General features: G+C 40.3%; 2 protein-coding genes and 1 pseudogene across 2 annotated transcripts in view; 2 read left to right on the forward strand and 1 right to left on the reverse strand.

Moving 5' to 3' along the window:
* Positions 1 to 1,432: 1,432 nt before the first annotated feature.
* Positions 1,433 to 24,919, reverse strand: part of Mer (ezrin/radixin/moesin family protein merlin) — a 44,564-nt gene continuing 21,077 nt past the window's right edge. Inside the window, exon 13 of the mRNA XM_074091904.1 lies at positions 1,433 to 4,656. The gene's annotated coding sequence lies outside the window, so the exon portion shown is untranslated. The remainder of the gene's footprint in view (positions 4,657 to 24,919) is intronic.
* Positions 4,650 to 13,975, forward strand: LOC141430997 (uncharacterized). Its single transcript, XM_074091919.1, has 2 exons — positions 4,650 to 7,202; positions 7,537 to 13,975. Exons 1-2 carry the CDS (start codon positions 7,058 to 7,060, stop codon positions 8,562 to 8,564), a joined length of 1,173 nt encoding a protein of 390 aa, XP_073948020.1. The 5' UTR covers positions 4,650 to 7,057; the 3' UTR covers positions 8,565 to 13,975.
* LOC141431453 (uncharacterized) lies at positions 15,554 to 23,046 on the forward strand (annotated as a pseudogene).

Consider the following 24,919-nt stretch of genomic DNA (forward strand, 5'->3'; position numbering starts at 1 on the left):
GCTTGTTTTATTATCCTTTCAACTGTGAAACTGGTTCACAACAGTCACTTTCCAGCCTTATATATATTATTATAACAAATAATAATATGTTTCATTATTCGGGCATCAATTTTACATAGGTGACCGGCGTGCCCCCAAGTCAGGGCCCCGACTCGGACAATATTTAAAGGCAGCGCATGGGTCTCTAAAAATGCAAAGGGGTATTGTGTAGATGCGTTGCCACCTAGAGGCCAAATTCCACCAATCTGGAGTACGACGAATCAACGCGACACGGAACAAACGATTGTAACAAATAACTATGTTAGTTTATTATTCAAGCCTTTGGTTACTAAGCTACGCCACTATATATATAATACCTTTAAACGAGCAATTCTTGTATATACATTTCGGGGATCTCGGAAACGACTCCAACGATTTCGATGACATTATGCACGTAACGTGGGGGTCAACGGGGATGACAAATCGATCTAGCTTGGTCTTATATCTGGGAAAACGCTTGTTATCGAGTTTTAGCCCGATCGCCCAGGTACTTTGATTTACGTGGGCACGTTTTTGTTGACATGGTAGATGATTCTATTAGGTACAGTTTCCAGGTTATCTAGTAGAAGTACAGGACGTCAAAATAATAATCTAAAATGTCATAAAATTGTCAGCATTCATAAAAAAGTGACCACAAAAATTGAGGCGGTTAAAACGATCGAATAATGACCCAGTCGCCATCCGAGGACTTGCCCCCAACGGTTATCTGTTCTTCGAGCGATATTGCCCGCCTTTTAGCCACTTCATCTTGCATATTCTTCGAGCTATGTCGATGACTTTAGTTCTTCGGCGAATTCCGTATTCCGGATTCTATCGCGCAAAGAAACTCGGAGCATAGCTCTCTCAATTGCTCGTACTTTCATACAATCAACTGTAATTAATTTTCGCCCATTCCAATCAATATTATGGCTTATCATTGCGTAACACAAACTTGATAGGGCAAAGTAGGTACTGGTATAGTAATATGGTACTTTTGGGGTAAAATTACCCAGTTCTATCATACCTACTCGTATTTATCTTCATCTACTCGCGTAGTTCTGCGTCGTTGCTGGATCGCCACCATGAATTAATGAATTATTACAATAGTCCATAATAGCAAACTACCTATATAATTATGTGCATGTAAGCATGCACTTTGCCCTGGTTCGAAAATTACTTAGATCCACTGCCTATTTTAGGCCTCTTAGTGTGGGAACGTATCTGCAATCCTCTGGTGTTGAATATGAGTGATGGTACTTACCATCAGATCACCTGACTAGCGCTTCGTTGGCACCCTTTCTCATAATAAACAAAAACAGCCAAGTACGACTCCAAAGCCCCTCTCTCTCGGTGTGGGGTAATTTTAGAATTTAGGTGGTTACACAAGGATTTGAGGTGTAATAAAAAGCGAAAATAAAAATTCTCTATAAATATATTTACAAAATATGGCTTCGAAATATTATAAGGCACGTATACACTGTAAATGGTTATCATTCACTGATCACAAAGCACCGAGTCAACTATGCACAATTGACATAGTTACATTGGACGATATAATGCAGAAAGCGGTCAGCCCAAGCCCAATCCTTCTATTATTCTAGTATATTATAGGTATACACACTATGAACATTTCGACGAAAATTTTGTATTAAGGGAATTTTGAGTCTCGAAGTTGATTTACCAAGTTCATATATCCATAGGGAAATTCATTTAAAGTAGAAATTTTATTAATTAGTGGCGCCATCTTTTACCGGGTAGCCGAACTACCTCGAAAGACGTTGAGTAACCTTCGGTATATGGCTTTTTAATAAAAATTTAAATGGGACAACTTGAGCGTGTTGTATTGCTTGATTAAAAATATAATTATCGAAATCGGTTTACAAACATAACATCTTCCATTTTTTTTATGATACATTTTGCCACACTGACTAACTTTGCCCAGCTGACTGTTTACTGCATAATCTCGTCCAAATTTAGTAAAATTTCTAAAAAAAACACCGAGACTATGACTCGTTTTGCGAAGATCACATTTTTTTGTACATTGTGTACTCACAAAATAAATTAGCCTAAAAATCGATGTTATAATTGAAGCACTATGATCTAAATTTATACAATAAAATAAAAATATACTCTAATGTTGATACGAGTACAATTTTATTTCATCTGAACGCATACACATACTATCACAGTTGCAACAATGGGTAATAGAATGCTATATTTATAAAAGTCATTTCACTAGTAAATGAAAACTATTTTAATTACATGCATTAGAGTATATTTTTGTTTATCAAAATGTTTGGGTTTCGTCAGTTCTTTATATGGTAAACAATGAGAAATAAACAACTCTATCAAAGACTAAAACCGTCTACTTTACCAAATAAATTTGACTGAATTAATGTTTGATACAAACTAATTATTGTATTAAATTAATATCTTGTGACACAATCGCCGAGGAAAGATTGGATTTAGATACAGTCGTCATAATAAACATCGCACCTGCCTACACTAATTATCTAAACCAACGCACTTGCTTATTCAGATATTTATTTATGTGTACTAAGACAGCTTGAATGTTTATCATGGCGAAGGCGGGCATATCTTTTACCATTTAACCTTACTATTTCGCTAAATATATCCTTTTAGTTCATTACATTTTTTATTTTGGTAAAAAATACGCTAACATCTAAACATTTTCTGGCAAAGTTTCCTACTGGAAAAGTTCCATCGGGCAAAATTAATTCAGTCAAACGGTAACTGCTTAAACCATATTAAAACAGAAACAAAATAAACAAACATTAGACGCGAATAAGAAGCCTGCAGGGCTACTACGAAACTCGAAATTCGTGTCGTGCGGTCTCTCTGACACTTATAATATTTAATACGAGAGCGAGAGGGACCGCACGACACGAACTTCGAGTTTCGTAGTAGCCCTGCTGAATAGGGTTTTTGACGCTTTACTCGGAAATTCAGATTATATATAAATAAATGGTTAATCAATTGAGTTGGTTAACAAAAGACGCTACAGTTCACCGTCAAAGTAGCCGGGAGTTTGTGTTTTGCTAGTTCATATACATTACGTCATTTGATTTCCGCCATACCTACAGACTTCTTACTTCCCAGTTGAATGATTTAAAACGTCATGATTTTAATACGGCTTCAGCTAATAAACTTATGTAATATATATAAGGTACATAAAAGAATGGTCCGATACATTAACATTTGCACTATTGAACGGCGAGGCGCGAGAAGCATTCAGTTTATTTTGCCCATGCGAGAAAAAAGTTACATGATCATAATAAGAGGATGTTTTATGAAATCCATATCCGGGTAAAGTTATGACAAAAAGACTATTGATTCGTTTCATAGATTCTCTCGCCTCGCTTTGCAATTAAATATAATACTAAAATTACGTACAAAAATGGAAAATTAACTAACTATCCAGATCTGATGGTCACTTAACATTAACATTGATTAATATAAAAGCGTATGAATGTTATATTATACAACCGTCAACGAAGCCCCGGAAAACACTTTGCGCGCTTAAAAAGAAAGCCCCTTTGATAAATGAAATATGGTAGATTGTACAACGAGAGCATAAAACGAGTCATTTTACCCGAGACGTTCATATAGCCACCCCAGCCGGTACAGCGAGGGTGGATAGACACGTCGAGGGGAAAATGGGTTTAATGCTCGAGTTTTAGACTCTGCTTTTCACTTCGATAGCGAGGAGATGAAATAACAACAGTGGAAACATAACATTGTTCACTTACTAGGTACTTTTTATTTTAAATAATTATAAATATTCAGTTTTCTTGATTTATTTTGATTTATTAGATTGATGTTTTTAGTTATACAGAGATAAAAAAATATTAAAAAAATATACAGATACTTTTTTGTTTGTGGCTGTTTGCTGTTAGCTGCGGCATGATTGCCTTGGTCATAGACGAAGATTTCACTTTATGCACTAGAGCATAAAAAGTCATTTTATGTCGCCTAGATCCAGCATAAACACGAACTTTACGAGCATGACAAGTGAAAAAAAGTATTTTTTTGTTGTGATAAAGCTTCATTTGCTGAATGTACTTGCATTGTCATCTAACTTACATATGTGTGCCAAATTTTAAGACAATCCAACCACCAGATAGAAGTGTTAGAGGCAATAGCATATTTTGTACTGGCAATAATCTATGGTTAGTTATAGCTAGATTCTAGATTGTCTTTGACAGTGTGCTTCCTCTGATTAGACACTGCAATGGTGGGCGCATCTTGTAAATGTAAAAGTTTGATTGCTTTCTTCAATAAACAGATTCCAGATTAAAGTGTGACTTTCTTATTTAAGTCCTGACAGGTTGTGGGCCCAGATGGCTTCATAAATCTGTAAGGTGTCTTCGAGGTTAGCGGTGTCTAGGGGTTCGGGGTGCTAGGTGTTTATATAGTACTGCATTAGACATCGTTGTGGCAGATACCTACGTGATAACTGTTCAGTTGAAACCGGGGCAATGGATCAACTGGGGCTTACATCAGCGGGAGTCATCAAGTTGGAAGGTCAGAGGAACTGGAGCTTATGGAAGTTCCAGGTTACAGTTTTATTAAGAGCTCAAGATGTGCTGGGAGTTGTGGATGGTACAGAGGTGATACCTGAAACCAAAGCAGAGGATTGGACAAAGAAGGATGTAAAAGCGCAGAGTCTTTTAGTCACCCGGCTCAGTGAAAGTGCTATGGTTCATATTATTACTTGTGAGACAGCTGCTCAAATGTGGTCGAAGCTGTTGAGTGTCTACGAACAAAAATCTAGCACAAGTATACACCTGCTTCAGCAGCGTTTTTTCAATTATAAATATGAAGAAGGGACCGACATATCACTATTGCACTCTCCTGTAGTCCGGCGGAAGACCTGTGCTGGTTTTCAACCAGCGATATGCTGAGCCGGGACCTTTTTATAGCGGCAACATTTCCTATTGTTATTTTTACTTATTATGTGTCATTGCTGTTATAAATAAATTATTTTCTTTCTTTCTTTCTTTCTTTCTATTTTTGTCCAAGCTGCAAGAAATAAAGAGTCAGTTGAAACAGGCAGGAGAGGAAATCTCAGATAAGCCTATTATAACTAAAGTGCTTATGTCTTTGCCGGAGAAGTATAGTCACTTTGTTTCTGCTTGGGAGTCGGTAGATCCAGCTAAGCAAATATATGAGGATTTAGTTGCGAGGCTTCTTGTTGAAGAAGAGAGAATGAATTCGAGGAGTTTTGAAGATGGTGATAATATGGCTATGTGGGTAAAAATGAAGAATAAAAATAGTGGACAAAGAAAATGTTTCAAGTGTAGGCAAGTTGGACATTTTATGAAACAGTGTAAGAGTACAAAGGACACTCGAAAATGTTTTATGTGTGAAAAAGTGGGACATTTAAAATCTGACTGTCCTAAGCTGTAAAGTGTAAAACCAGGAAATTCATCAAAAAACAATAATGCCTTTACGGTGACGGCCATGACATCGGGGAGTGAACAAAACGAAAAATCATTCGGTCAAAGTTGGCTCATAGACAGCGGAGCGAGCGAACATATGACAAGTGAAAAGTCATTGCTGTCAAATTATCTGTCAGTGTCAGATCGATTTGTGATTGTTGGAGATGGTCGGCGTTTACCTGTTTTGGGAGTCGGAGAAGTGAATTTGAAGGTTTTTGATGGGAACTGCTACCTGCAATCAACAATGAGTGGCGTCTTACATGTCCCGGACATGAAAGTAAACTTGTTTTCGGTGCCAAAGGCAACGAAAAATGGTTATGAAGTGACAATGTCAGTTGAACAGTGTCGTATTTGCAAAGACGGTGTCGTATGTGGCATAGGTGTTTGCGTGGGTGGTCATTATTTATTAGAGACCATCAAAGAAGAGGATTATGCTGCTGTGTGCTCCTTAAGTGAATGGCACGAAAGATTTTGTCATCAAAATATGGACTATGTGAAATCAGTGCTTATACAAAACAACATCACTTTTAGAGAGGATAGAAAAAAAATGTGTTGACTGTCTAAAGGGAAAGGCGCACAGGTTGCCCTTCAAAAATAGCACAAGCTGCTCATCTAAACCATTAGAGTTGGTGCATGGAGATATGTGTGGCCCAATGGAAGTGCCGTCTGTTGGAGGGGCGCGCTACTTTCTTCTCCTGAAGGACGACTTTACCAGCTACAGGGTTGTGTACTTCTTAAAAAGTAAGTCAGAAGTAGCAGAGAAAATTAAGCACTTCATATTAAACTGCAGAACTTCAGAAGACATGAAGGTTCTGAGGACAGATAACGGAAAGGAGTTCGTAAACAAGGATGTGAAGGAGCTGTTGGTGAACAAAGGGATAACACATCAAACTACGATTGCTTACACCCCAGAGCAGAATGGCAAAGCGGAACGCGACATGAGAACCTTGGTAGAGGCCGCTCGGACTATGATCAGCGGAGCAAAGCTTGGCAAGGAACTTTGGGCTGAAGCTGTGAACATGGCAGTGTATATTTTAAATCGAACCAGTCCAAGCCATATTAAAGGCAAGACCCCTTACCAGCTGTGGGAAAGAGGAGATTTTGATGTAAGTACCTTAAAAATGGTTTTTGGCTCAGAGGTTGTTGTTCATATTCCCAAAGAAAAAAGGTTGAAGTGGGATGCCAAAGGTGAATTGGGCATATTTGTGGGAGTTGAGCAATCTAAAGGCTTGAGAATTTTCTATCCAGATAAGAGAACAATAGAAATTAAAAGATATAATAAAAAGTATTTGTGTCCACTCAGCGAGAAAATATTCAAGGACAAGACAAACAAAATAAAGATTATCCTGTCCTCGTCCTCCGAGATTTAATCCTTTACCATGTAGTAGCCCCCGCTACACGCAAACCATATCGCACAAGTTTCAGAGTAGAGAAAGAGAAAAAAGATATATTTTTCCCCTTCTACTATCCTACCCTAACCAGTCCTATCAATCCAGCCGCCATCTTCATTATTGTCCGTGCGCGCGCGGCGTTCGCACAAGTGCAGTAAAGTGAATAAAATAATATATAAAAAAAAAATGTCAAAACGTCCGCATACGGAGTCCGATGAAGAAAGATGGTTACGAAAATTAAAATTGTACGAGCAAAAAATCGAAGCGAAGCGTCGACGGAATGCCGGACGGCAGGCTATACCTCCGATTCAAAATGATGTGCAAATTGAAGGTGATTACTTACCTTTTTATTTCCACAAAGTGCTCAAGTTTTTTGTTGTGGTGTTGTTATCCGTTGTATTCTTCGGATAATATTTATTTCTACACCCCTTGCATTCATCGGGTGATATTTTAAAAGCGCCAATTTGTTCGAACCCTTTGCATTCATTGGGTGATATTTTAAAAGCGCCAATTTGTTCGAACCCTTTGCATTCATTGGGAGATACTATAAATTCATTCCTTCTGAATAATAAGCGACCATTTGCCACAATCCTTTTTTTTTAAAGTACCCTCATATTTTTTTTATTATTACTAATATTATCCGTTTATTCCTATTCGGGTTTCAGAACATATAGAATGTGATGAAGGTATATCTGCTAAGCCCTCGGCACCCAACGATAGTGAGGTCACAGCACCCACTGCTGATACTGATACTGAATTTATACCACACGATGATACAATTGGATATTATGTGGAATACCCTGGCCATGACATCGTATTCGATGATGCTAGTTTGTTGAACTATACAACTGCATGCACAAGTCCAAATTCCAATGCATGCGATGTTACAAAGGAAGACATCGCGACGTCTGCGATCGACGATTTTGACCCAGATTTGTTACAAGAATTAGGTAAATTGGAAAGTGAACCCAATGAATTCGGTGATAATTTGCAGACTGATGTTGCAGCAAGATGGCAAAAAGTTTTGTTAGAAGGGCTAAAAAAAGAGGCAAAAGAAGACCTTCTCAAAAAGTACCCATGTCCAAAAAACGCCCCTTTGGCTAAAAGCCCATCTCTAAACCCGGAAATTGGGGCCATGTTGGCCGAATCATGCAAGCTGAGGGATAAAAGGCTACTCGCTAAACAGGACCAGCTTGGCAAAGCGCTTTCAGCCTTAGGCAAGGCGTTGACTAGCCTTTTGAAAAAGAATGCGGATATTCCAGAGATTATTCGGACAATGAGTGATGCTGGCCTAATGTTAGCAGATTCCCACTATGCCGAAACGGACACCCGTCGCTCTATTATTATGCCATTGGTAGAAAAAGCCCTGACAGAACCATTTAAAGACAGGAAAAGAGATGCCTTTCTCTTTGGAGATAAGCTGGGCGATTTGGTAAAAGATTCCCGCGGCATTAAGAAGACTGGCCAGTTAATCCAACCTTCTCCGTCTAATTTAAATTTAAACGGAAGGGGTCCATCGTCCGGTGGAGCGCAACAGCAGCGATCTATTAATCTAACATCTATTCTCTCTGCCTCTTTCTCGCCATGGCCGTACTACTGTAAGCATCTGAAAGCATCAACCTATTTTATCTTTACATTATTTGTCTGTGTCGTCCCCGTTTACACCTTATATACACGAATTGTATTTATGTGACTATTATAAAAATAGATATTCATATGTTATTGAATAAACACCTGATTGAATATCATTTGCTGTGGTTTGATTTACTGAAGTCCACGAGTTCGATCTCAGCATTCGCGTCACCCGCTTCCCTACGCCTGATCTCTCTAACAGGTTAAGTAGCCCAGACTACATTTTAAAGCTAAGATAGCACATTAGCGTGGCGCAAGAATTTTTAAGAATGTCTGAGTCGAATGACCGCAGCAACGAACACGTGGGACCGACCAACATAACCTCTGGAATGTCAACTAGTACTGAAAAGTTAAATGGTTTGGACAATTGGAGTAATTGGAAGTTTGCCATCAAAATGGTGCTAACTTTGGAAGGATTATGGAACAGCGTACTCGGAACTGACGACGACCCAACGCGTGATGCACGAGCATTAGCTAGAATTTGTCTATCGTGCCAACCAAGTTTATACAAAATCGTTCGTGAGGCGAAGACCGCTAAGGACGCATGGAGATTACTTTCGACTACTTTCGAGGATAAAGGCTTGTACAGAAGAGTGCTACTACTTAGAAAATTGCATCGTGTCGAATACGGCCACTACTCAAGTATGTCCGATTATATTGAAAGCGTACTGCAGCTCGTCACGCAGCTATCAGACATTGGAAAAACTATTGACGACGAATAAATAGCGGAAATTTTACTGTCAGGTCTACCCGAGGAATTCACCTGTCATTTGTTCGATAAGCACTAAGGAAGTTTGACACTTGCCCTTGATCTATATCGAACTATCTGTCACTCACTCTCTCTGTATCCGGTTGCTTCGATGGAGGCACATATTTTTGTATCGGTCTCGCGTAGCCTAAACTCTATTTAATATGCATAATTGTAAGCCTGAAACGTTTTATATGGACAATATTGTTGTGAAAGTGAGAGCTGTATTTTTATTTCGCGGGAGAGCCAGTAGAAACTTCCCAAGATCCACGTTTCTCTTCCCCACCTCATCTCATCATCTCCAAGAGGTTACGGGCTCCAGACGATCTATCTGTGTTCACTCTCCGTGAAATATAGAAGAAAATATTGTCCATCGTTTGTGAAGATTCATTATTTTTGGCCGTGACGCCCGCGTGGCGAGATTTTGTCAGAAGCAAGTACAGCGACGGCGCATGAAAACGTGGCATCTGCAAATGCATTTCAAAATATCAAGCCATGTTCCTATGCTCCCTTTGATCGGTTAGAAGGTGTGAGCAATTTCTGCGTGCGGAAACACTATATGAAGAACGCACTAATAATAGATGGGCTTTGGAGTTGCATCGATGGAACCACGGCAGGCGACATCGACGTCGTAAATGACCAGCGTGCTTTAGCACGTATAAACCTATCGCTCAAAGCATCATGCATCCAATACGTGAGAAATGCTAAGACGGCAAAGGAGACCTGGGATGCTATATGCAAAGTATTTGAGGTTAAGGGCGTTTATAGACGAGTTATGCTGCTTAGGCAGCTCCATCAGGCGAGCTACAGTAACTTCAGTAACATGAATGAATACATACAGTATATTATGACTCTTGTGCGCGAACTTGGTGACACCGGGAAATCCATTGAAGACTCAGAGATAGCCAAGCTGCTGCTGTCGGGACTCCCACAGGAATTCGATGTCATTGATGACCATTATTTATGGTAAATAAACAGTGGTCATCACAAAACATTTTGGCGTTTATTTGTCGAGAAAATCCAACCACAAGCCGCGCTGACACATTTGCGTGGTCATCCAGCCCTCTCAACAGGTTCTGGTTTTGATTATATTGTTGTTCTCGATGCAAGGACCCACTGAAGATAATCGCGACGCGGCGAATAACGGCTCAATGGATTGCGCGCCGTCCACGTCAGCTATACCGATGGTTGCACCAGCGCATGCGGTCGAAAAATTGGAAGACAGCAGTAACTATAACACTGCGCGCGACCAACGTGCGCTGGCACGCATAGCACTCAGCATAAAGCCTAATTTATTCCAATACCTACGTGAGAAACGCAGACCGCTCGTGAGGCTTGGAAAAGTTTGGCAGATGTTTTTGAGGATCGAGGGTCATTTTGTCTGCTGCTGCTTATGCGACAGCTTCATCAAGCGCAGTACGCAGGCAGCATGGTTGCTTATATAAATCAGGTAATGAATTTGGTGTAGCAATTGGCAGACATTGGGAAAACAATAGAAGACAGCGAGATCGCAGTGTTGCTTCTTAGCTGTTTGCCGAAGTACTTCAACTCACTGGTCAATAATCTTTCGACAGCATATCTGACTACTTCTGTGTCCAGTGAACTTGTGCGAACGCGGCTACTTCAAGAGGAATCTCGAAATCTCCTGTGTCATACTCGCCTTCAGAAGCGGCTTATGTTGCAAAGAAGAAAGTCACGTGTCACTATTGCAATAAAGAGCGCCACATCGAGGCAAAATGCTTCAAGTTACGTCGTGACAGGAAGCAGAAGCATGACAGTAGTGAGAAGTGTACGGCTGCAGCGTTTCAGGAAAATAGTTTAAAATACGTCATTTTTTTCTTTCTAGAGAGCGCGACCTTGAATATATTGGGATATGAAATCCGACGTTGGCGAGAAAGTGAATTAAGAAGAGGTTATAATTTTAGAAGACAAAATAGAAAATGAAATTTTAAAAGCCCAATTCCCAGTGGGAAGATGGAGATAAGCATATGCAAAGCTCTCCTAAAATACACGATTAACTGGCTAAAAGTCGGACTATAAAAAAAGCATGGAGAAGAGGAGAGGAGTAGAGACTTTTCGTCCAGAATAACAAAGAAATACCCAACTAGGTATTGAGAATATGCCTCAATTAATTACACCAAAACTTGACCCTGAAATAGAAGTAGCGATGTCAGATGCTGCAAAGAAAAAAGACAAGAGCATAAATTCAAAACAGCAGCAAATAGCAGTTGCTATCTCCGCTCTAGGTGGGTTGCTTTCCAGCCTAGTGGTAAAAAAGGGGAAAATGGAAAAAAGCGAGATAATCGAAACCATAAGTGATGCCGGCCGCATTCTTTGTGAATTGTATGGAGCCGACAACAAGCTGAGGCGATATTGTGCACTTCAAGGCTTTAACAAAGAATAAACACTTGTAACGTTGCGTTTTTCGCATTTCACATTAAAATTTCGCGGCACTATGACAAGTGTCACATCTTAAACTTTCGCACGTATCGTCCTAACATTTTTAGGCCATAATTAAAGGCTCCTTATTCGTCCTTCGTCCTTACCATTTCAAGTGTAGCCAGTTTAATATTATCTTTTTCAGTGGTAGTTTTCATATGTCAAATCTGTTGAATAATGAATATTAAGCATGTAACATAACGCAATCACTTGACAGTGGCATAAGTCAGTTTATAATTTTTACAAAAATGGTGGTATAGGGAAGCATTATCCAACAAGGAGAGCCAGGGGAAATTGTTGGATTTATCTATGCTGTACACCACTTATTTGTAGTCTATGGTAGAGAACTACATAACTCTACTGTCTCTGCCTCTTTCTCGCCATGACCGTACCACTGTAAGCACATCAAAAATCATCGTCCCCGTTTATATACATACAACAATTATATTAATGTGATTATGGAAAAATAGAGATATTCATATGTGTTCGTGAATAAACACCTGATTGGATATCAGTCGCTGTGGTTTGATTTACCGAAGTCCACGAGGTCGATCTCAGCATTCGCGTCACCCGCTTCCCTACATCCCGCCTTTACCTCAGCAGATTATACCGCAGTTGTTCCCACATTTCATGTGACTTGTATGGGCATATTATTCCACTATGCATTCCACGATGCAAGAGGTGGTAGAAAATGTATCAGTCACCCACGGACGCGTGATTAAGGCCCGCAGATTAAGTAGGAAATCCATTGGTGAGAATAATACTCCCACATGGATTCCTACTCGATCAGTGGTCGTAGTCTGCCTCCAAAAGTCTTTTGTTTCTACAACAGTTTGCCTGTAGAGTGTTACCTTCTCCCAACCATCCAATGCAACAATTGTTGCGTTTTGGTCATGTCAAAGCTCAGTGCAGATCTAAGTCTAGGTGCTACAAATGCTCACTCTAACAGAAATTGTTTTTGGGAATGGAGCGTATTAAAACGGTTAAGGTTATCGCAAAGGCAGCAAAGGAATTAAAAGAAAGACCAAAAGCTTTAAAATCACAGGGCCCTCTCCATATGACTATTGTGCAACAACAAGGTCATCGAAGATCCTGAAGTGGGGTATATTATTAGGGATATCTCTCCGGAGTGGTCGATGCAAGAGGTGGTGGAAAATGTATCAGTCACCCAGGGCTTCGGACGCGTGATTAAGGCCCGTAGATTAAGTAGGAAATCCATTGGTGAGAATAATACTCCCACATGGATTCCTACTCGATCAGTGGTCGTAGTCTGCCTCCAAAAGTCTTATGTTTCTACAACAGTTTGCCTGTAGAGTGTTACCTTCTCCCAACCATCCAATGCAACAATTGTTTTCGTCATGTCAAAGCTCAGTGCAGATCTAAGTCTAGGTGCTACAAATGCTCACTCTAACAGAAATCGTTTTTGGGAATGGAGCGTATTAAAACGGTTAAGGTTATCGCAAAGGCAGCAAAGGAATTAAAAGAAAGAAAGACCAAAAGCTTTAAAATCACAGGGCCCTCTCCATATGACTATTGTGCAACAACAAGGTCATCGAAGATCCTGAAGTGGGGTATATTATTAGGGATATATCTCTCCTGGTCGATGCAAGAGGTGGTAGAAAATGTATCAGTCACCCAGGGCTTCGGACGCGTGATTAAGGCCCGCAGATTAAGTTGGAAATCCATTGGTGAGAATAATACTCCCACATGGATTCCTACTCGATCAGTGGTCGTAGTCTGCCTCCAAAAGTCTTATGTTTCTACAACAGTTTGCCTGTAGAGTGTTACCTTCTCCCAACCATCCAATGCAACAATTGTTTCCGTTTTGGTCATGTCAAAGCTCAGTGCAGATCTAAGTCTAGGTGCTACAAATGCTCACTCTAACAGAAATCGTTTTTGGGAATGGAGGGTATTAAAACGGTTAAGGTTATCGCAAAGGCAATAAAGGAATTAAAAGAAAGACCAAAAGCTTTAAAATCACAGGGCCCTCTCCATATGACTATTGTGCAACAACAAGGTCATCGAAGATCCTGAAGTGGCAGAAATTCTACTCTTCAGGCTTCCACCGTCGTAATGTAGGTAAACTTTTAGAAACTATATAGTGTTGGGGTTTGTGTATGGACCCTTTTATATCTTATCTGTTTAAGGTGTTGGTTTGTGTGTGGAGCATTTTGTATTGCATGGATGTTAATAAAAGATGTCTTGAGATCAAGTTGATGTTGTTTTCTTATAAAAGATATTAAATAAAAAAACATATAATAAAACATGGTGGCAGCGAGAAAATCGTAAAGACTCGTCTTTACTGAGACACTCAGTAAGTTGTGATAAAGAAAATTGTTAAAATATGGATGTCCAGATGCAACTTATCAGGCCGCTCAAGCTTGATGAAGGAGATATTGCTTCGTCCTGGCAGAGATGGAAGCAGGTATTTTGTAATTTTATGGTTGCAATGAAACATGACAAGGAGACAGAAGAAAGAAAAATAGCGTTGCTATTACATTTCATTGGCGAGAACTGCTTAGATGTGTTTAACTCTTTCTCCGAAGATAGCAGAAAGACCTACCAGTCCGTTCTAGAGGCATTTGAGAATTATTTTGTTCCTAAGAAAAACTTAGCGATTTGCCGTCACAAATTTTTTACGCATGTTCAAGGAACGGACACATTAGATATGTTTCTAACTAAACTTAAAAAACTGGCAGCGGATTGCGAGTTTAATGATTTGCCACGGCGCATGCGCGAGATGTAGGTTATATAGCTTTGGGATGTTCATGGATTAATGGGCGTCGAACGGATGAGATGCAACTTATCAGGCCGCTCAAGCTTGATGAAGGAGATATTGCTTCGTCCTGGCAGAGATAGAAGCAGGTATTTTGTAATTTCATGCCGCGCTTAGATGTGTTTAACTCTTTCTCCGAAGATAGCAGAAAGACCTACCAGTCCGTTCTAGAGGCATTTGAGAATTATTTTGTTCCTAAGAAAAACTTAGCGATTTGCCGTCACAAATTTTTTACGCATGTTCAAGGAACGGACACATTAGATATGTTTCTAACTAAACTTAAAAAACTGGCAGCGGATTGCGAGTTTAATGATTTGCCAGAGTCTCTCATTAGGGACATGTTCATTTGTAAAAAACTCTTATTAGAAAATGATATTGAACTCGGTAAAATGGTTTCTGTTTTTAAATGTTGTTGTTGTTGATGTTGTTTTCTTATAAAAGATATTAAATAAAAAACATATAATAAAACATATAGAAGCTTTCAAACAAGTCTACAAAGAAAAAAAAGGAAGAAAACAAAAAACTGTTTATTACTAATCAAGCCCATAATATGGGTATAATAATAATTTTATCTTTTTTGACGAAGCCCATAAGGTGGGTGTAATATTTTTTGCTGTTTGAGACAAAAATAACACCATTGTTATCAGATCAACCACAATTGCCCAGCTGTCAGAGCTTGAAGCATTTGATTGTGATGGAGATGTGACCACTTTAGGCTCACGTTGGGAGAAACGGAAACGAGTCATTGAAAATTACCTGATTGCTACAGGCATTGGTGATGCTACTAAAAAAAGAGCTACTCTACTTCATTCAGCTGGCATAGCTCTACAGGAAATATATTACAACCTTCCAGGGCCAAATGTAGAACCATCAGATGGAACAGAAGTTTACAAAGTTGGACTGGAAAAAATAACTGAATATTTTTCTCCAAAACAAAGTTTACTTTGTGAACGTCATTTGTTTCGGCTAATGAAGCAGGATTCTAATGGAAAATTTGATAAATTTGTTCCGAGACTTCGGGACCAACACAACAAATATGCAACTTCCCTAAGAATGATGACAGCCTGACCAACCAAATCATAGAAAAATGCTCATCTGTGGATTTGAGAAAGAAAATCCTAATGTTAGGGGATACTGCAACCATGGAAAAAATAACTGCTATAAGCAAGGCAGGACGACGAGGGTCCCGAGACTGCCGCCGGCCGGAGAAAACCGCAGGGAGCACCCGGCGTGGAGCCACGCCCTGCCCCATGAGGTGGGCCCAATCTTTTACTGCTCCGATAAAATTTTAATTTAACTTGTCTTGTAACACCATACGCCGCCAGATCGCGCTAGCAGCGGAATCGCATAGTTCGACCTGCGCGGGCGACCAACAGATGGCGCTGGCTGTAGGTTCAAACTCGCTAACGCTTGTCCGCCGGCGAGTGTTTATATACGGACCCAAGGAATTGTTTGTTGTCAGAGGTAGGAACTCGGTAGTGCACGCTATACGCTCTCACCCTATAGTTGAGTCGTCTTAGTGTCATTAAACCAGAGTTAATACATTGCTGGTTCACGAATCACTCCACCCCCCGCTGGAGTACTCGCGTCCAGTACTGTGCCGCATGTAAATGTGTAATCTCGATAAGTTAAATTAAACCCAGTCTCTCATAGTACGTTTGCGTGTCTTTACTCCATTCCCCCGCCTCTCCGCTACAACTGGCGCCCTACACGTGAGGCCCGTCTACGTGACGTCATCGTCGTGCTACGCGTTTTGTCAACGGCTACGAGCTACGGCACTACGCTACGAGCGAAGCTACGACACACTGGACGACCCACAAATTAACAATTAGATGAGTGGAAGAGGATTGGGGACTGCGAGTGTGAAAACGCCAACCTTTGTTACGCGCTCCGGACGTGTTACCACCGTCAAGAGAAAAACACCAAAAATGCTGTCACCAGAGCAATTCGCCCGAATTTTGGACAGAATGCCTGCTCCATCACAACCTCAAAGGGGCTCATTCCTTAACTGTCATTACAGTTATGATGGCGCAAAGGATCCTGAAGTAGTAGAAGCTTTCCTCTCTGCTATAAATATTTTCAAGCGATGGGCTGATATCAGTGACCAGATAGCACTCAGCGAGTTACCCATTCTATTGAAAAGCGATGCTGGAGTTTGGTGGCTTGGTGTGAAGAGTGATGTTTGAAGTGCTGTGTTAGTGGCTGCGGCGCAACAAGTGACACGCACCGGCTTTTTAGTTTTCCGAAGAACGTTTCTCTGAGAAATCGTTGGTTGTCCTACCTGGTGCCAACAACTACTACTCTCCTGGGACTCTCGAAAGAGCAGTTACGGAGCTGACGCGTATGTGAACGACATTTTGATAAACATCAATTTGATCATGAAGGCCGAAGACTTCGGTATTCCTACCCATGCTTGTTCACTGATGATGAAATAGCACACGGTGAACCACTTCGTACGTCTGGATCAGGTGAGATATAAATTAATTTTATTAACACTGTTTTGAAGCATTTTAAAACAATCTCATTGGATTTCTTATCAGATTGTCTTGAAAATACGAGGCGAAAATACCACGATGGCTTCTACTGCTGAAATAATAGAATTTTTCGACACGTTATTCGATAGCGTGAACGGCCATCCAGGAGGATTTAAAAGAGGGAAAATGCGAAGAGACGTGAAAACAAATTCTGAACATCACGAATTTTGGAAACAAGCTATAAAAACAATCAAAAACATAAAATTTAATGATAGCACCAGTAAAAACGCCATACAAGCAGGAAAGTCACGGCTTGTAAGGGTACCGTCCCTAGATGGTTGGATTACCACATTAGAAAGTTTTGTGAGATTGTCCAAATTATTATTCGAAAAATATGACGTGGATTATTATTATCCCAGAAATATTAATCAGGACCCACTGGAAAACTTTTTCGGAAGAATAAGGGCAATTAATTATAGAAACGTTAATCCAGACGCAAATACTTTTATATACGCGTTTAAGTCGTTAATGCTATCTAGTATTTTGAGCCCTCATTCTAAATATGCAAACTGTGAAGTGGATAATGGAGAGACATTGTTAGACATAGCTTCTCTTTTTAATGAACCCGAAGAAGATAAAGAAAACCAGCAAGCAAAGTCTCTCCCAACCACTTCACAGGAACGTTATTCTACTTCCAGTGGGTCTTTTACCAGACATGACGTAATAATGGAAAAAATTAAAGTCCAGTGTTCAGCTTATACTGCTGGCTTTATATGTAGAAAGCTTACAAAAAGTATTCAATGCAAAAATTGCTTAAAAAGCTATACCAGCTCTGAGGAAAATATCCACGCCTACATAAAAGAAAGAAAATACAAATCGCTAAAAAACAATAATTTGGCTTATCCCAGTAGTCAATTTTTAATAATATACAGGGACGCAAGTAGCTATATCCACAATTTTCTGAATATGAATGCTCACAAGCGTAATGTGGGCAAAGAATTAAAAACAGGTTTGACGAACACCCTGAGGCTTTCCTGGCTGGGATGTGCTAGCCACAATATTCTAGCAAAAAAAAATTTTATTAATTCAATCACTCGACTGCACGTGCACAATTGGTGCAACATAATTAATAAAATTTTAAAAGGTGCAATTGAAGAAAAGTACGTTACCAAAATGGATGATGTTCACAGGTTAGCTCTTGCGAAATACAAATCTAACAAATTGCGTAAAAAGGCATTGAATAAATAGACAGTAAAAATATGTTTGTTTTATTTTATTAATTAAATATTACTTACGTGAGGGGGGTTTTCAGATCGATAGAACACTATCCGAGTTCAATCTGAAGATCCCCGCACACTAAGATGACATCATTCAATCAAAATATTTATTTATCTTTCGATATATTGACAATCGACAGTGTAGCATCACTAGTTGTCGATATCGAGTGTGCTTTGTCAAGCACTACTACAGTCGTTGCCTGTCAAGGAAGTGACGTCACGATACACAATCATAACTACATAGCTGATGTCATTGTTTGCGACTAGAGCGCTTAAGCGGACGAATTTGAACTAAGCAGAAAAGACACTGTCTTATCTGTAGCTAGCTACTATTCTTGTAATCTGTGTTCGCCACCGCATCTAGAACATTAAACGTGTCTTGTCTCCGATTGCTTTGTTTCATTGCCTTTCGAATAGGTTATGGTCTCAGTATTACGAATCACGGCATTTTTTTTTAAACAAGTAAGTGGTCTGGAATTTTTAGGCACGCCGCCGTATTGCACTTCGTTTTGTGCACGCGTGTTTCGCTGCACTTGGCCACTTTGTTTGGCACTATAAGGAAGACGCAACGTGGCTTCAATTGATGAAGGTACGCACAACAAACTTTATTGCTTTGAGAAACTCGTCAGCGTGGCGAATTTTTCCAATTTCACATTTTATATGGAAATGGCTTTGAAGTTGGAAGACTTATGGACTCTATTCTTGGGACGGACAATGACGATGCTAAAAATACAAAAGCATAATGCACGTATTTGCCTTTCCATTAAATCTCATTGCCTGCAGTATGTTCGGAATGCCACGACGCCTAAGGAAGCGTGGGATAACCTTAAAAAGGCGTTCGATAATAAAGGTCTTTATTGACGTGTCACGCTGCTCCGTCAATTACATCAAGTTGTAATAGCATGAGCGCTTATATAGATGCTATTATGACAATTGTACAGCAATTAGCGGATATCGACAACTGACAAGGTGATCGAAGATTCCGAAGTGGCAGAGATCTTTCTCTTTGGGCTTCCGCCGTCATATGATGCGCTGGTGTCTAGCCTGGAATCGTCCGTAATATCAACAGAGCTCGATAGAACAAGACTCCTTCAAGAGGAACATCGCCGCCTGTCGTCGAGTGAGGTTATGTCAGATGCCGCGTTGGCAGTGAAGAAGCTAGTCAAGTGCCACTACTGCGAGAAGGTTGGCCATGTAAAGGCCAAATGTTTCAAGCTTAAAAGGGAAAAGAAGAAGGCTGCTTTTACGACAAATTCAGAAATGTCGCTGATGGTTTTAACCTGTAAGACTAGAGTAAAGACTGGATTGTGGACTCGGGGGCAACAACGCACATGTGCAATGATGTAAGTTGCTTTAGCCATTATACTGTTCACAAATGTATTGAGACTGTTGCTGTAGCTAATAATAGGGGAAACCCTTGACTGTCTTGGTAGGGGCAGTGTACGCATTCATACTAAGAATGACTTTGTAACTTTAAAAGACGTTATGTATATACCTGGTCTCTCGACTAATTTAATAAACGTTAGTAAATTATGTGAGAAGGCCTTGTCATTAAAATTTATTAGTAATAAATGCCTTATTTTTAAAAATAATGCTACTGTACTTAGCGCTACAAGAGTCTATGGGGTTTATCGTTTGGACATGAGGATAGAAGTTGTAGGTACTAATATTGTTTTCAACACGAGGTTCATTCGTCAGCCAAGGGTAAGTAATAGAATATATAAAAACAAAACATATAATATGTTAAAAATAGAGTGTAAACCATTCTTATAAGTTTACCTTATCTTTGATCAATGCATGTGATGTGACAACACTAGTTCTGTCTCTGGTTTTACTCGCTCCTTCCCTTTTTGACACCGACCGCTCTCAGACGTGCTGATAGTTAAATCCATTTATTTCTTACAATAGTTTATTGTTATAAAATAAATTCATCCGTTGTATTGGTGACAAATACACTGTTGAATCTACCGGATGTATTATTTATACAGCCACTGCCTCCGTTGACCCTACTTCTACATACGCTATACGGCAACCTCCTCTGCACTACACTTCATCAGGTTATGTTACCCAGGTATAACGAGGTACGTGGCTTGCTATTATAATACAAGATTGAGCACTGATTGCGCCTTTTGGCAAGCTGACATCGTGCATCGTGCGTGGCAACTAATTTTCACCTAACCTATAAATCATGCCGAACAACGAAGCTAGCGTACTGTTGGCGCTTCGCCTGGCACATCTTCGACCTACGTGATTGGTGTTGGTGCTTTCAACATCGAGAAATTAGAAGGCGTTGCGAACTACAACGCATGGAAATTCGCAATTAAAAATACCCTTATACTTGAAAGACTGTGGGAATACTAACTAAGCGCATAATACCGTCGATGTAAAAGCCTTGGTCCTCAAAATTGTCGGCGAGTGTCTGCCCACGCATACTTTGCTGTAGTGCTACCCGTGACATACTGATACAGCGCAGGTTGTAGGCTAAGGCATATCCTGGCTAAGGCCTTGCTGTCACATACGGCGTCTATACCAGTGCCGCGCAATGGCGCGCATATGCCTTTCGGTGCACACTTCTCTTTATCAGTATGTGCGCAATGCTTTGACGACTAAAGATGCTTGGAGGAATCTCTCAGCTATATTTGAACTTTGAAGATAAAGGTCTTTACAGAAGAGTGCTTTTGATGCAGCAGCTTCACACAATTAATTTTCAGGCATGGGTGAATACATCAATCACGTCATGCTCCTTGTTTAACAACTATGCCTTATATGCATATGCATTTCGGTGCACACTTCTCTTTATCAGTATGTGCGCAATGCTTTGACGACTAAAGATGCTTGGAGGAATCTCTCAGCTATATTTGAACTTTGAAGATAAAGGTCTTTACAGAAGAGTGCTTTTGATGCACCAGCTTCACACAATTAATTTTCAGGCATGGGTGAATACATCAATCACGTCATGCTCCTTGTTTAACAACTATGCATTTCGGTGCACACTTCTCTTTATCAGTGCATAATGCTTTGACGACTAAAGATGCTTGGAGGCATCTCTCAGCTATATTTGAACTCTGAAGATAAAGGTCTTTACAGAAGATGCTGCGCAATTCAGACAATTAATTTTCAGGCATGGGTGAATACATCAATCACGTCATGACCTTGTCTAACTATGCCTTATATGCATATGCCTTTCGGTGCACACTTCTCTTTATCAGTATGTGCGCAATGCTTTGACGACTAAAGATGCTTGAGGAATCTCTCAGCTATATTTGAACTTTGAAGATAAAGGTCTTTACAGAAGAGTGCTTTTGATGCAGCAGCTTCACACAATTAATTTTCAGGCATGGGTGAATACATCAATCACGTCATGCTCCTTGTTTAACAACTATGCCTTATATGCATATGCATTTCGGTGCACACTTCTCTTTATCAGTATGTGCGCAATGCTTTGACGACTAAAGATGCTTGGAGGAATCTCTCAGCTATATTTGAACTTTGAAGATAAAGGTCTTTACAGAAGAGTGCTTTTGATGCACCAGCTTCACACAATTAATTTTCAGGCATGGGTGAATACATCAATCACGTCATGCTCCTTGTTTAACAACTAGCAGACGCCGGAAAGGACATAGAAGACACCGAAGTTGCAGAAATTTTGTTAAGTGGCGTGCCGCAGGAGTAAATTTTCTATTATAATGGTGCTAACTTTAGAGGGACTATGGAATTGCATACTCGGTACCGACATTAACTCTACGCATGATACAAGCGTTTGCAAGAATATCTCTGTCGTTTCAACCATTTTTTACCAGATTTGTTGAAAAAAGTAGTTTTATTATCTACATATGCTCTACAATGGACGGATGTCGTGGGGCGGGAACGTTAAATTATATAGGCGCTGCGCTTTTTTCAAACTATTTTGATTTTTTCTATTTTTAGCCCTTTTTTGGCTTTTGTTTTGTGCTGTTACGAACTTTTCCATTGGTCTTGACTATCAAAATTACATTCCATAAGTGAGAAAGAAGATTAATCTCACCCGAATGTGTCGAAAGAAGCAAAGTTAAAATGACTTTCATCAAAAACAAGCGCGGTCTCTTCAAAGACCACCACGCTCTCTACGAAGACCTATCCAAAAAAGAGTACCCTGTACTTATTAATTCAAGCTCATCGCAGCTAGGTAACAAAGTGCCGATGGACTTGCTAAAAATCAACAAAGCATTAAAACATGTTCAAGCAAGGGGTTCAATACGTAAAAGCTGCCGGGAGCTTTTTTTTTACCAAAGTGCCAATTTTTAAATTATTTTAAATTTTATGCCAATGCCTTTCGACAAAATAAAGACCTCATGGAGTCAAACAATTGGACATCTAAAATACCATATGACAGTATTGAAATTCAAGGAATTATTCAAGCTCCTGTGGAATTGAGCGAGGAATCTCTCCTAGAAAATTTAAAAGCTTCATGCAGAATACTCGGAGTTAAAAGATTTTTCAAAAAACAAGAAGATGGATGTTACAAACCACTGCAAACTGTTCTGGTTACATTTTTGGCTTCAGCCTACCCAGATCATGCCACATATGAACATATTTGGATGCCTGTTTCGGAATATATAAGGCCAGTGCTACAATGCTTCAAGTGCTACAAATTTAGACATGGAAGTGGTGCCTGCAAAGCCACCCAAATATGCTCTACTTGTTCCGGGAATCATTTTTACAAGGAGTGCAGCACTCCAAACAACTTCAATTGCTCCAACTGCAACGACTAAAGATGCTTGGAGGAATCTCTAAGCTATATTTAAATTTTGAAGATAAAGGTCTTTATGTGCTTTTGATGCAGCAGCTTCACACAATTAATTTTCAGGCATGGGTGAATACATCAATCACGTCATGCCCCTTGTTCAACAACTAGCAGACGTCGGAAAGGACATAGAAGACACCGAAGTTGCAGAAATATTGTTAAGTGGCGTGCCGCAGGAGTATGATATGCTGGTGTCCAACATTGAGACTGCATGCATCAATAAGAAATTGTCAAGTGATGTGGTGCGCTCTCGCTTGCTACAAGAACATCGGAAGATCCATAATGATTGTGTCACACCGACACCGACCCAGTCCTCTACCAGAATAAAGAGACTCAAGACACCTGTCGCGACAGAAGACGGGGGCAAAGAAGACCCTATTGCAACAGCCCTTAGTAGACAGACGGAGATGTTCCAAATGCTAATGCAGCAAATGATGGTCACCTCCAATAGCACCGCTGACCGCGTAGTGCAAGCCGTCAACACAATCAAAGAGACAACCCAAAGGGCCAACCAAACAGCCAGCCCTGTAATCGCTGAAGCAGACACCTCCTTCTCAGACATAGAAGCCGAGTCAAATGAAGAGAGTGAGATAGAGCAAGGTGGTGCGGGATTAAGTGAGGACTATCAAAGCCCGCGGGCTCCAACAACGGATGATAGAATGGAGGCCATTGACGGATTATGCTTCGACACAGTAACCACGGAGGCGGAACCCGCAGTCCCCGCAGCCTCAGCAGAAATGGTTGCAAAAGGGAAAGAATGCCAGCGCTTGGGCTCGGACACATGGCATAACCTGCGATATAGAGAGGCGGAGAAAACTCTACATGGAGCTCCAGTTTTCACCGAGCTCAAGACCAACCCCCAACTGGTTAATATCAGCCCAAAATGGTGCAACGCAGAAGTGCTACAGAAAGTGGATAAAACTCTCGGTGTGCTCACACACGCCTTCCTACTTGAGAGACAAGCTTTAGAAGAGGGCTTGAAGCAAGTTGCCCGTGAGGTAGCCGACCCGCAAATAATAGCGTCCATACAGAAAAACATCTTATGAAAGGACTCCAAATATCGTGGCATTTCGGACCAATCTCTACAATATGTATGTGGCCGGCGCGCAGAAGTAATATCATCCAGAAGGGCCTTCTACTCCTCACCAGATATTGCACTAGACACAGTCATACGAAACATCCCGCCATCTACAACACACTTATATGACGAAGCAATGCTCACTGAAGTATTCAAACAGTACGGTGGTTACGACAATTTCTTCCCTCCGAAAAGATACAGTTCTAAATCAAAACCGAAGCCAGCTCAAGCCCAGTCCGCCAACACCTTTCGTCGCTCAAAACAAACCCGACGCACGCAAAGCTCGGGACAGCCATCGACATCAACCCACAGGTGCTAAATATTAACGGCTTATAATCTTCACCGTTGACCTCAAGTCTGGATAGCATCAATCAGAGTTGGAAGAAGATTTGAGAGCCATAACGTTTTCCAGTTCCAGCTTAGAGCCAGGCTTAGGCTTATGGTTTTAGGAGGTTTTTTAGCATAAGGTATGCATCGGAAATGTTTTAAAGGGTAATCGCGCGTTGCAAGGCATAGGAGCAGCCAACAGCCAAGAAGACGAAGGTGTTGGTGGAGACAAGAGGACAACATGATATAAGGCTTTGTCAAGTACTAGACCCATACCAAGCAGATTTAACCCTCAATGAAGCAAAATGTTCATTTGAAGTTAGGGATATAGTTTCTCTAGCACACCACATTTCAACAAACGGTACAAGAATTTAGAACACCGCAAAATAAAACAGAAGTTAGAAGTCTCTTAGCACTTGTTAATTTTTCTACTAGATCCATAGCAAATTTTAGTACAATCACTGAACCATTGCAGAACCTAACTTAAAAGTACCACAGATTTCATTTTTGATTC

The sequence above is a fragment of the Choristoneura fumiferana genome, chromosome 9 (assembly GCF_025370935.1).
Source record: "Choristoneura fumiferana chromosome 9, NRCan_CFum_1, whole genome shotgun sequence".
Classification (NCBI taxonomy): Eukaryota; Metazoa; Arthropoda; class Insecta; order Lepidoptera; family Tortricidae; genus Choristoneura; species Choristoneura fumiferana.